The sequence below is a fragment of the Amia ocellicauda genome, chromosome 18 (genome assembly GCF_036373705.1).
Source record: "Amia ocellicauda isolate fAmiCal2 chromosome 18, fAmiCal2.hap1, whole genome shotgun sequence".
Lineage (NCBI taxonomy): Eukaryota > Metazoa > Chordata > Actinopteri > Amiiformes > Amiidae > Amia > Amia ocellicauda.
Window position 1 is genome coordinate 18,064,723 of NC_089867.1, and position 13,612 is coordinate 18,078,334.

At 36.9% G+C, this 13,612-nt stretch overlaps 1 protein-coding gene across 2 annotated transcripts in view; it reads left to right on the forward strand.

The window, feature by feature from the left end:
- tmem201 (transmembrane protein 201) overlaps positions 1-13,612 on the forward strand; it is a 40,936-nt gene that overhangs the window by 17,169 nt on the left and 10,155 nt on the right. For both annotated transcript variants that reach the window (XM_066691259.1, XM_066691260.1), the window contains exon 7: positions 4,818-5,044. In XM_066691259.1, the coding sequence (XP_066547356.1) occupies positions 4,818-5,044 (227 nt within the window). The remainder of the gene's footprint in view (positions 1-4,817; positions 5,045-13,612) is intronic.

Sequence of the window (13,612 nt, forward strand, 5' to 3'; positions counted from 1 at the left end):
TAGTAAAGGCAGAGTGGTTCATGACACGAAGGGGATACATTGATTTAATCCATAGAAGTGAGTACTTATCACTAACCCTAATGCCTCAGTCTGAAACCATGGTAGGCAATCTGACTTTTTTTTTTTTTTTTTTTTTTTTACTTAATGATTACCCAGTCTTGATAAAACAAGTTGTTTTTTTGTTGGGAGTTTTTTGTTTTAATTTTACTATAGTGTTTTGAAGCGGCATGATATGTGCCATGCTTTGGTCTATGACCTAAAGTATATTGTGTTTTTTTTTAAATGATCGTTTTAGAAAGGAACACTACAGGTTTATTAATAAAGACTGACGTATTTCCTGTACTGTTTTGTGCCAATACATGTGAACTTTATAACGAATACACATCAAGCTTTTTTTTGGTGACATTTGCATGCATTATATTTTGTATTTCGTTTTTTAAATTTTTATTTTAGACTCAATTCAAAAAGCTGATTAGGATTTTGATGTTAAACACAGTCAGAAAAAAGATGCAGTTTCCTAAATAAAAACCCATGTGTGTGTAAGTGATTATTTTAAAATACCCCTCCACTTTTTAAATAGATTCAGGTATATCTGAACTGATGTTGTACATGTTATTTAGAGCTATTGAAATAATTGTATATGTATGTGTGTGTGTAATATATAAATATATATATATATTATTACACACTCACCTACAGGATTATTAGGAACACCTGTTCAGTTTCTCATTAATGCAATTATCTAACCAACCAAGCACATGGCAGTTGCTTCAATGCATTTAGGGGTGTGGTCCTGGTCAAGACAATCTCCTGAACTCCAAACTGAATGTCTGAATGGGAAAGAAAGGTGATTTAAGCAATTTTGAGCGTGGCATGGTTGTTGGTGCCAGACGGGCCGGTCTGAGTATTTCACAATCTGCTCAGTTACTGGGATTTTCACGCACAACCATTTCTAGGGTTTACAAAGAATGGTGTGAAAAGGGAAAAACATCCAGTATGCGGCAGTCCTGTGGGCGAAAATGCCTTGTTGATGCTAGAGGTCAGAGGAGAATGGGCCGACTGATTCAAGCTGATAGAAGAGCAACTTTGACTGAAATAACCACTCGTTACAACCGAGGTATGCAGCAAAGCATTTGTGAAGCCACAACACGTACAACCTTGAGGCGGATGGGCTACAACAGCAGAAGACCCCACCGGGTACCACTCATCTCCACTACAAATAGGAAAAAGAGGCTACAATTTGCACAAGCTCACCAAAATTGGACAGTTGAAGACTGGAAAAATGTTGCCTGGTCTGATGAGTCTCGATTTCTGTTGAGACATTCAGATGGTAGAGTCAGAATTTGGCGTAAACAGAATGAGAACATGGATCCATCATGCCTTATTACCACTGTGCAGGCTGGTGGTGGTGGTGTAATGGTGTGGGGGATGTTTTCTTGGCACACTTTAGGCCCCTTAGTGCCAATTGGGTATCGTTTAAATGCCACGGCCTACCTGAGCATTGTTTCTGACCATGTCCATCCCTTTATGACCACCATGTACCCATCCTCTGATGGCTACTTCCAGCAGGATAATGCACCATGTCACAAAGGTCGAATCATTTCAAATTGGTTTCTTGAACATGACAATGAGTTCACTGTACTAAACTGGCCCCCACAGTCACCAGATCTCAACCCAATAGAGCATCTTTGGGATGTGGTGGAACGGGAGCTTCGTGCCCTGGATGTGCATCCCACAAATCTCCATCAACTGCAAGATGCTATCCTATCAATATGGGCCAACGTTTCTAAAGAATGCTTTCAGCACCTTGTTGAATCAATGCCACGTAGAATTAAGGCAGTTCTGAAGGCGAAAGGGGGTCAAACACAGTATTAGTATGGTGTTCCTAATAATCCTTTAGGTGAGTGTGTATGTAATATATATATATATATATATATATGTGTGTGTGTGTGTGTGTGTAGTGGTTTTAAAATTTTACCAAATGAGAATTTAGCCTGATTTCCACTGAAAATTATCAGGTATCTGCCTTTCTGAGGTACTGCATCTTTTTGCAGGTAATTGTCTGTTCTTCCCTATACCTTGGGTTTAAGTGCTCTGTATTTTGTCCCCTGTTATCTGAATCAATTAAATAAACTGCTGTGAAAGATTTTTGTTTTCGTCTATTAATAATTCATAAGTGGACTCTTAGAAACCTGCAACTGAAAACAAATTTCATATTCCAGAAATATACAACCTGTCCTGGTAAATTTCCTGCATTGTTTTTTTTAAACTCATAGTATTGCTTTATATTTTAAGTCTGAAGCAATTTGTTATATTGGCATTCAGCTGGAGGGTATCACTAGGTATATAGTATTTTATAATGCTAGGTGTAAGAGGGTGTTGTGTGTCGCATTGGCAATGAACTATAATCCATAAACTGCTGTGGTACATGTCAAATTGATAGGATGCTGGATGGGCATGGAGATCTGTGGCATTGGGTTTGTTTTCGGTCAGCCAAGAAGACCAGTGAACCAGAGACTTCAGACGTACTGCAGTAGCCTGAAAAGGTTCAGGGGAGTTCAGGCAGATGTCGCCTTATTTAATTTTGCCCTGTTCTGTGCATTATCATTTTTAACTGTGGTATTTTTAAAAAATTTGGCGAGTTAGACTTTTGTATGGTGTAGTTTGTTGTACGTTCCCTGGTAGACCTCCACCCTCTAACATGCCTATTTATTTATGTATTTCATGGCTATAGGGTATTCATGCGAAAAGGACAAAAAAAAAGGATGAAAGCCTCTATATAAAATCTGATTACATCACTCATCATATGTTCACTGCATCAGGGTTCACTTGGCTGAGAATAAGTGTTAAATGTGTGTTTTTTTTGTTTTGTTTTTTAAACTCGGTTAAGCGTAAACCAAGCTTACAATAATGAAGGTAATCGGATTCATTCAAGGCACCTTATGGTCAGAAGACGTGCATTGAATGAACTGTTCCGTTTAATGTGTCCAGATTTAAAACTCATTAATCATAAGGAGAGAGCAGTGTGAGCTGCAGGTATATAAATATATATTTTTTTCTTTTCTTACATTTCCCAGTATGTAGGCTAGATCCAGATAATAGCAGTGCAGTGGCAATACACAATGAATACCATATCATGTATATATCAACTCCTGATCTCTGGATTAAACTTGCTTGCATAAGTCATTATCCCTGGAATTTGAAACTTACTACTTGTATTGTTTTTTTAATACCAGCAGAGGGCAGAACTTGGGTTATACTCGAAAGTGTTTAAGCCACATAGTTTTTGTGTGTGTGTGCTTGATATCACCTTCCTGTAAATTGAGCAGATTTTAGATTTTTAAATACTCATGTTTTGACCCAGTCTAGTACTTCACTAATGTAATAAATATAATTTTACCTGAAGCATTAAAGATTAATAAAATATTTACAAATCTACAACTTGAACTGAAAATCTTTGCTGCCTGTGAATATATTGAGGGTTTTATGTGACCAAAACAAACTGTACTGTTTTCGCTAGGAAAGTAAAAGTTCAATCAATAGGAGTACTAGACAGTTCAGACGTTATTTAAATATGCTGGTTTCAGATCCCCTTCTACTTTTTATCGCAGACATACTGCAATGTAGTTTTCTTGAATTGTCATGTGTTTCCCAGACCTGAAGGGTATTTAAAGCAGAGTAGTTAAGTCACCTGAGAATCACTCAAAATAATAAAATAAAAAATCTATCCAATTAGTTTTTGTTTTGTTTTTGTTTTTTATTTTTTTAAATGCAAATAACTCTTAGGACATGTCTCAGAATCTTTAAACCGCAGTGTTTTTCTTTTCATGAAAACTGGATTGACGGACTGTTCCTCTAAACCTTTTTTTTTTTTTTTTTTCCTTAGTCTTTCCTTTTGATAGATTGCACCTGGTTCTCCTGTCTAGATTAATGGTGAAAAGAAACTGGCAAACCGGGTACGGCTTTCCTTCCAAATGGGGGAGGAGGTCTTCCTAGGACAACATAGAGGTCCCCTCCACGTCCATTAACACATTGACAAAAAAATACAACAGCTGCAGAAACATTACCCTTACCTATCGCTTTATGAATGTTTATTAATAATTAAACCTGGTTGAAAACTGAACTGAAGAAACCACATTAAGCAGCATTTGTTGTCTTCTGCCACACTATATTTTTAAGATGAACATGGATTAATGTGCATTTGTTAGTTGTTAATGTGCGTTCTTTTATGCTTGTGTGCGTTCTTTATATTCAATTTTATTTCCTGTACTTTATTAAATAAAGCAGGGCCATCAAATGTGAGATGTGTTTGAGGAAGTTAATAACTTCAGAATTTTGGAAAACATCAGAATTCCACTATAAATATTCTAAAAATATATTCCCTACTCAGTATAATTTACACGTTATGAAGGTTTCAAGGAGATTACCTGATTAAGATTAATTTTAAATTGGTTTTAATTTTATTAACTACGTCTGGATTTCAGTACAATTTTCAGTTACAATGTTTGTTCTACAATATGTAAGTGGAAACAAGCCCATGCAGAAATACTCTTCAGTGCTTTAATCACAGTTTTTTTAAATGTTAAGTCCTAACCCATTTCTCTTAGTCACTCGTAGAACTCCGAACCAATGAGAGGAATTAATGTTTTAGTGGTTTTTTTTTTTTATGCTTTGGAAGTTTTTTTTCCCAACTGGGAATTTGGGATATTTTACAGGGTGCAACATATGTCTGACAATGCATTACTTGTTCATCTATAAACTAAGCAGCTTTAAAGAACAGGACAAGCGCTGGACAGACCCTTGCTCTTGTTTTGCAGGTACCTGTCGGGGGGCTCACTTACCTCCTTCTACAACGGCGACACCACCCTCCTTTCTTCTGCTCTCTCGGGCCACTCCGTGTTCATCCCCATGCCTCCCCCAAACCTCTCCCACCTGATCTCCCACCAGCTGTCCCACCGAGTACGCAAGGCCTCTCCTTCCTCTCTGCCAGGCCGCCTGAACCGAGCCTTGTCCCTGGGTACCATCCCCTCCCTCACCAGGACAGGTGAGTCGACAGACCCCCAGTGCTTCACACAGTAAATTGAAAGAGGTGTAGAGAAAAGGCAGACCTGTTGTGTGTGCACAACACTGCTGCGCAAAAGTCTGAGACTCTTTGGGGAAACCATAACTTTGTTTAAGGTAACTGCATTTTTTGTTTTTTTGGTTTCTTGTCACACGTCAGATAGACTGAGCTGTATTAATACCAGTCAGTTTTTATAAGACAACACTAGATGAGGCTTTGAGTAAAATATTGATGCTCATACAATTCACAACCTGAAAGTGTCTACTTTTGCGCCCACAAAAAAAAATAAACTGCAAAGAAAAATAACTAATATGTCTGCATTTTCCTACAAAGAAAATGAATATGTACACGGCAGTACAACCTACCAGGTATGGGGTTTGTCTGTGGCAGTTCAGTTTTATGCTTATTGTTACATTACAGTTATCTCCATGGCGAAGCTCTAAACATAAATAAGTAAAGAAAAAAAAATATCAACAAATGTCTACAGTGTTGGGTTGCAAGAATCCGTCTTTAAAGTGATTGACAAATTCTTTGCAGAAGCGTTAAGGTAAAAAAATGCTGTAGGCTAAACCATCTTTCGTCCAACTGATGCATATTTCAGTTTAGTAGTTATTTACAGTGTCATTAAATAGAATTTTGCAGCCGTGGCCGCATGACATTTTTCACTTGGGCGTCAGCACGGTTGGCTGAATGCTGTTGAAATGTTCAGTGTGTCTGTTAGTTTTATTTTTGCCCACAAACAGGCTTCCCCCCATTAAGGTTGATGTAGGCTCTTCAAGATTAGGGAGGGTAGAGCACTACCATACCACAAACATGATCCCTTGTTTCAGAGAATCCATCAGTCATGTAACATTTTGTTTGAAAACCTTATTCGATTTTCTTTTTTTGTTAATTGGGATTGCATCTGTCTCTGTTGAAGTCTGGGCGTGTGCGAGACTGTATGACTGATGGATCCTAAAAAGCAGTCTATCCTAGCCCAGCATTTTCGGTTAGGAAATTACAGTTTGCAGTGGTGGCATGTTACATTAATGTGACAGAGAAAAATGGATGGAGGTTTTGCAATTCTGTCTAAAAACTTACGATTGACTGCTGTTAAGTGTTTTGGAAGGCTGAAGTAAAGTGCGGTTTGGTTCCAGTTCAAGCACGCTGGGAACTAACAGGTAAAATTGACTCTGAAATGTACAGTGGCAGCAGTGCAAGATTTAGACTATACTGTAGCCAAATGTGAAGACGAATCTGCAGTGGCAGTAACAGCAATGGGTTTTGTCAGGCCCTGCGCAAATTTTGTATTTGTACACAATGTATTGCTGTTATTGCACTCAGTTAACATTTAAGATGAGGTGCCTTCTACATGTCGAGGAGGTGTAATGATCTTTTAATTGTAGTATCAAATAAAAGGTTTGTTTCACTGGATATAATTGCATAATTAAATATTGGATTATATACATATGCATATCTATCTTTAATGTCCAAACAGTGTTCATAAAATTGACTGTTTGACCACATTGTTTACATAACATCCACTACTGTAAGAGAAACAAGTAAAGTGTTGTATGTTGTGTACGATAATGCAAAAATAATTGCCTAAGCAAAACCAAACAACAAAACAAAAACATACTTATGTCTGTCTGATTTCCTGAAGACTAAGCATCATGTTTGCATGGTCATTTACATTTAGACATCTATCAGTTCCATGCACTGCATTTAAACAAACAACAAAAAAGAACACTGCTTTATTTTTTTAATTGATAACTTTTTTTTATTTTGGTTGTTTTAGCCATTATTGCCAGCTAGTGCTTTGCTGTTACCCTGTACTGGATGAGGCGGTCATTGAATATGGTTGGATAATCTAATTTGCAAAAAAAACACTACCTCTGCCACCCAGTTGTGCACTTAAACCTCTGGTGTTTTCTAAGGCCTGCGCTTACATGTAAGCCTCTGTTTATCAAGCTGAAATGCACTCTTTTAAACTGCCTTTCAAAAAATGTCTGCTCATTTTAGAAGGAAGGTATATGTGAACAAATGCGAACAAAAAACGTATTCTATGTATATGATCTAAAGACATCTGAAGGTCCATTTTGCATTTCATCAGTCTTCTCGGCTTGCGGCCAAATCTAGGAGAAATGGATAAACCTCTTTGCTGTCATGTATAACCTGTGAAGAGGTGCATTCTGGGAAGAAAACACTCTCTGCATGGGTCACGGGCTTTGTGTGCCGAACTGGGAAATGAATGCACATGTCATTCTCGGAAAGCAAGTGGGGAGAAGCCTGGCAGTGAATTTCGTGAATAGTTCAGTGAGAAAGTAAAGGCAGATAGTTTGTGTGAAGTGAGTGGTGAAAGCTGGAGCTGGCGGAGGGGAATTAGATTGTACTGCAGTTATGTTGCTCAACATTTGATTGCTTGCTTTTGCTTGCATGAAGTTAGTATTTCAAGTTGTCATTTTTTTTAGTCTTAAGTGTAATTTTCAAATAAATTAAAGGTACTACAGTAGAGCTGTATTAATTACAAGAAATGTACAGGTCTGTGCATACTGCAGTTCTGTTAATGAAGACTCCTCAAAATACCGAAAGCTCAATTTAAGGGCATTCAGCGAAGCATGGTATTTTTCTCAAGTTTCCTTAAACAGAATTATTTTTGTTTGTTCTTTCAGACTACCTACTTAAATAAATCAATGACAAATCTGACCCAGTTATTCCTCCTGCCCAGTCCTGTTCCACGCATTTGTCAAAATAAATAGTCAAAATACTTTTCTTTTTGCCTCCTTTTTGTTTGATTTGATTTATAAAGTGATAAGTATTATATTGCATTCTGAAAGTAGAGAAGATGCACTGGAATAGTTGAGAAAAAACTAAACTTTGCAACATACTTTTCACAAATCCAGTTTTGTAAACTGCACATTGCATTGGCACAGAGCAAATAATGTGACGTTTCAACTGATTCCATGTTAAGGTAGCGCCTTCTATCAGTTTGTATCTTATAGAGGAAGTGTGTAGCTTCTGTCTTTCAACCCCCAGTAGCTTTGAACATTCCCATTGAACCTTCTCTTCTTTTGGGTAGAGGTAACAAATTCCGACATGGTTCTGTTGCATGAGAAAGTGTCTCACCCGAAAAACGAGGAAACTGTGCAGTGGGCGTGGATTAAACCAGCTGAAGCAAAACAACTTCTCTTGTTTTGTCACTGGTGCCAAGCAGTCGGTTTATTTTTGTTTTTTTGATTTTTAACTCAAAATCCAGGTTGTAAACCAACAAAGTAGGCTCTTTAAAAAAAAAAAAAAAAAAAATTATACATCATTAAATTGTATCAATAATTATTTGATTTTGAGCTTACTTTTATAAATTCTTCCATGGAAACCCATAGACCAGCTTTAAAAAAAAAAGCATCCTGAGAGATGCACAATAAATGTATATTTTAAGTACATTAGCCAATATATTATATGTAACTGAACAGTCCAGTGCATTATATTCCAGTTTCACTCAAGAATTATAAGTAGTTAATAGTATTAATAATACTTGTAATGATGTGCATTGTACACCACATTTATTCCAAGTGATGCACAGTGTTGTCCCTGAACTCCATTTAATTACTTGTCATTTTGTGTAGTGTAAATTTAGTGTAGCTTATATTTCAGAGATGGAAATAAGAATCCCATCGCAACGCACTTTGAGCAGTGCACATGGATCAAGCTGCTACCTAATCTCAGTTCCAGCTGAAATATGTTTTCCAGCCCTGTTTGTGTATGAGGGTCTCGCCTCAGTCTGGTGGATCTTTGTTAAAAAGCATCTTTGTTGTGATTTTTAATACAGTGGCAGCTAACACATTTTTGGTGGATTAGCGGGGAATGAAAGGTAGATGAACCTCATTGGGAACATTCCATTGAACACTGATACCTCCTCGCAGAGATCTGTTTTAAATTTGAGTTTCTTACTAATGATATAGAATGATTCTATGGGAAAAGTGACATGAATGGAGTACCTTGCCCCCATTTGTAGATTAGGACACAGCATGTTTCCTAAGGTTAGCTAGGGATGATTTGAAGAAACAAACATTAAATCTCACTATGCTTATCTCCGTTCACATGTGGGTAGCAGCCTTCTTTTGTGATTGTGCCTGTGGTATTCCACTTCAGACACAGGGAGAAAACAAATGGCTTATACTGTATCAGAAACACATGCCAATAGTTTTTACTCTATATCTCTTTGCTTCTTGTCTCTTGTTGAAAGAATTCAAAGAAAGGAAAGCCAACAAGAATACTTACTGTTTTAATGTTGTCTGTATACATACACTATACATTTGATAGAATCCTGTTCACTAAAACACTTTCCTTAATATATTCCGTAGTTTTTCTTGGTAGAATGTGGCTACAGTTTCTAGCAGTGCGATCTATTGATCTGGATGCCCAATCAAGACCATTTGTAGGGCAGTGTAAAGGGGAAACAGTCGCTGTTGTTCATCCAAGAATGAAATAAGAAAATGTTGAGTGGAAATGTTAAAGCAACCGCAACCACAAATCAAGAAATCCCTGTTATGTGTAGGTTCATGTGAAGTTTCTGTTTTTATTTATTTTGATTTTGTTTGTTTGCGTTTCCAAGCAGCAGCTTCTACTCAAAGCAGCAAATACTCAACCGTGGCTGTAGACAACAGTCTACAGAGTGGCCGAGTGATGTATCATTGGATGATTGGTGTGCATCTCTGGGTGGAGTGCAGCTGATCCTGTGGGCTGATTAGGAACATAAAATGCTGCCTTTTATTTAATTACATTTCTACTGTTTTTTTCAGCTGTGAGTCTGCATTTGTGTATGTACAGGGGTCTGTACATCAATACATTTGTACATTGTCAACCTTTCCATTTCTGTCTTGATGCTAGATGTGTACTAAATTGAGCACCATACGTACAAACTCTTGCATGGTTATATAGAAATAATTAATATTATAAAACGCTCCCTGAGGAATACTGTGTAATTCATAGAAACCTCAGGATTGTCAGTAGGAATAGGGTTGTCAAAAATACAGATAATACTGCCATACCACATTTCAGAAACGATCCTGAGCTATGCATTCGGTAATATCGAAGTATCGGAGCTCTGTAGTTGTGTGATTGCGTCTTACACCTCAGGTGAAAACAGAGATGGACGATGTTGTAACCAATGGACCTTATTCACGGTCCCAGTGAAAACAAGGCTCTGAAAGCATCATTTCCAGAAGTGCAATAAACAAACATACATCACAGTTGTGTTCCTAGCCATGTGAGTGATTTCCTTTGACAGATATAAAGCCCTGTCATTTCACAGATTTCCAGTATACAAAAGGAAAGCCTGACTTATCACAATTCGCCAAGACATTGCACCACTTTTCTGTAGTATTTTTGTTCAATTTGGTATTGATTGGACTGATTACGTTCGGTGAGATCTTAACACTATAACCGATGAAATTTCGGATTAAATACAACCACAGTTGGATTATACTTAATATTTGTACATACAAACATCACACATTTTAACGGCAGCAACACTGCATTTACGTTGACAATGTAAGTATTTTTCTTATTTTTTAAAAACAAGTCCATATAGGCTATATAAACATGAACAAACTAATACATTTTACAAAATCAACTGTTTAAACTGGTGTAGAAATCGTTATGCACATATGTTAGCAAACATACAATTGAAAAACAAACAACTTTTCAACACTGCAGTGCATTTACAGACTGCATCTCAACAGCGCGAAACAGCGACAGGTCTGCTACATTTGACGAGTTTACAGCAAACGCCGTATAGGTATTTAATTCATTTTTTTTTTTTTTTAGTAACATATAAGGACAGATAAGCGGGAGAAATTCACATATACAGATCTATTTTTGTATTGCAAAACCCGTCCGAAATATGCGGCTATGCGGTTCTAGTGTCCACTGATTCATAACAATTTAAAAATAACGTGTATTTACAAAACAAACATTATTGATTCGGCTTTATCTAAAGGCATATTCATAATATAGGCCTAGGTAATGCTGCTCTATTTAGTTTTTTTATTTTCTGGCTATATCTGCCGACATGGCTTTATCTATTAAAACGTAAGTTACACAGTATAAATTAGTTATCTTTACTGTATCCAGTATTAATAGTTTAACGGATCAACTTTTGATCAAGACTGTAGGAAGCACATCATGATGATATATTTGCTTTATTATTTTTGGTCTGTATAATGACTGGTGTGTGTTCCATGCAAGTTGTGTATATCAAATAAAAGGACATTAAATTCCCATATGGAACATATTTTCAATATATTATAAATCTATGCAATGATGATGCAGTAAAACATGAATGTGCCTATTGAGTTTTACTACAACAAGCCAGATTAAACCAGTCATGGAATGCTCTTTGTTACATTGGCCGAAGAAATTACCAAAATATACATGAGTGTTATTAGCTACCTGCACTCTATTGTTCTCAAGAAAATGTTTGAATGGTTCTGAATTCTGGAAAAAGTTTTTTTAATACTATGATACTTGTGTTTACTGCTCCGGCCCATTTGATCTGTAGTGAAGATTGTGCATCTTTGAGAGGAATGCTAATGTATGTTGTGTGGGCAGATTTTTTATTTTTTTTTTAATTGGTATTGAGTATTGTGAAATTGAGCTGGTATCGTATGGAAGTTCAAAATTCTAGTATCGTGACAACCCAATTAGGAAACCTCCTAGAATGAACAGTCTCCTTTTAGGGCAGTATTTTCATCTTATTGCTGGGAGCACCTTGCATAATAACCATGCAAGAAACCTGCCACCCCTTGTGTTGTACTGTCCTGTGTTCTGTTGCAGCACGTGCCAATTTGGAAACTGATCTGCCAAAGATAAAAGAAGAAAAGGTGGGCTTTCATTGCCAGCAACACACACACATATACATGTACACAAGTTCTTGCACACGCACGCTGCAATTCCTTTGTCTCCACAGAAAGGACACATTCTTTTACTCATATTCCAATGGCAGTTCTCGACCGTACCAAATTATTTAAATGTGTGTGCTTTGTCTGTAGAGCAAGGAGAATATTGTTTTTCCCTTAAACCAAAAAACAAAAAAAACGGCTGAACGGGAAAGGAATATAAAAAAACAACTATTAAGGACATTGTTTTAAATATCAACTTGGGTCATTAAAGATTTTTTATCTCCTACTAGTTAATTAAAGGTTAAGATGCACAACTGATACCCATGCCTGTGTACCCTCTAGAATAAAGTAGTCAGTGATAATTAAACTATTGCACATGCAATAAAACATTGTAATTACACAGTGCACCCTGCATAATTACCCATTATAAGGTACTGCCTCTCATTACTGGCCCTACTGTTTACATATTTAGCGTTTTCTCTAGTTTTGACATAAAAGTGAACCAGCATTAACATCAACATGTTGAGCAGAGTGTGGGTTTAGTGTGGATGAGCACTTTGCTTGGGGTAGCAGTCAGCTGTGTCTGTAATAAATATGGAGAGATCCTATGCAGTGCAGTGACTGGATTAGAAGAGCTTACTAGTTCCTTGTTGTTTTTTGTTTTAGTTTACTTTTGTCTTGGTTTAGTCTTGAATAGTCAGCATTTTTTCTTTAATATGAACTTGGAAACTTTGATTGTTGTACCTGCTGAGATTACTAGATGTACTAGATTTGTGTGGTGGGGGGGGTTCAGTTTTGGTTTTGCATTTTTGACAGTCCAGTGATCTTGGCAAATATCTGCAGGGTTTGTGTGTTCATTTTGCCTGACTGCAGTTTACTTGAAGGTGAACCCAATTAAGACAATTACGGTAATGTGTGTGGTTCCTTTCAGGGTTGTAATTCTACTTCACTCTCTCAGCCCAATCATGCAACGAAGACCTTTTGTCAGTGTTGCCCGGTTCCAATTACAATTCAGACGTTCAAATATAGATTCAATCGATTTTTTATTTGTATAGTACCCTTTGCAGGGTAGACACTTCAGTGCTTTACAGAGTGATAAACATACTACAACAAACATACAGCTAAATAACAAGAAAACAATAAGTAAAAATAGACCTTTAACAGTTTAAATGAACTAAAATAAAACAACATTAAAGAAACCGTTGGGCACAGAGGAGAGAAAAACAAACTGTTGGAAAACTGAAATGCTGTTGGAATTGAAATTTGAGCGCTTTCAGTTTCTTCTGTATTTGTAAGTGACCATGGAAGCAGAACTATACATGGTTTCTGTACATTTGTCTTCCTCAATCCCCCCCTCCCCCTTTAAGTTTTGCAGCACCTTTGGAGCCTCTTTGTTCTTCATGAATGCTACAATGTTACAAAAAGTTCAGCATTACGGTTGCTGCATCAAACTAAATGATTTGATTAATCTGTCGATTCATGTTTTGATAGGTGAATGCGCTTCAGAAGGAGTTAGTTGGGACGTTGAAAACATGGAATGACTAGCACAAACACCCTACTGAGAATCAAGGCAACAATTATGTCCTATTTTAATAGATGTATAGAGATACCAGCTGAAGTCTATTGCAGCTGTGTTTAAGAGCATCTTCAGTGTGTGTGCTCTCAAATCTGT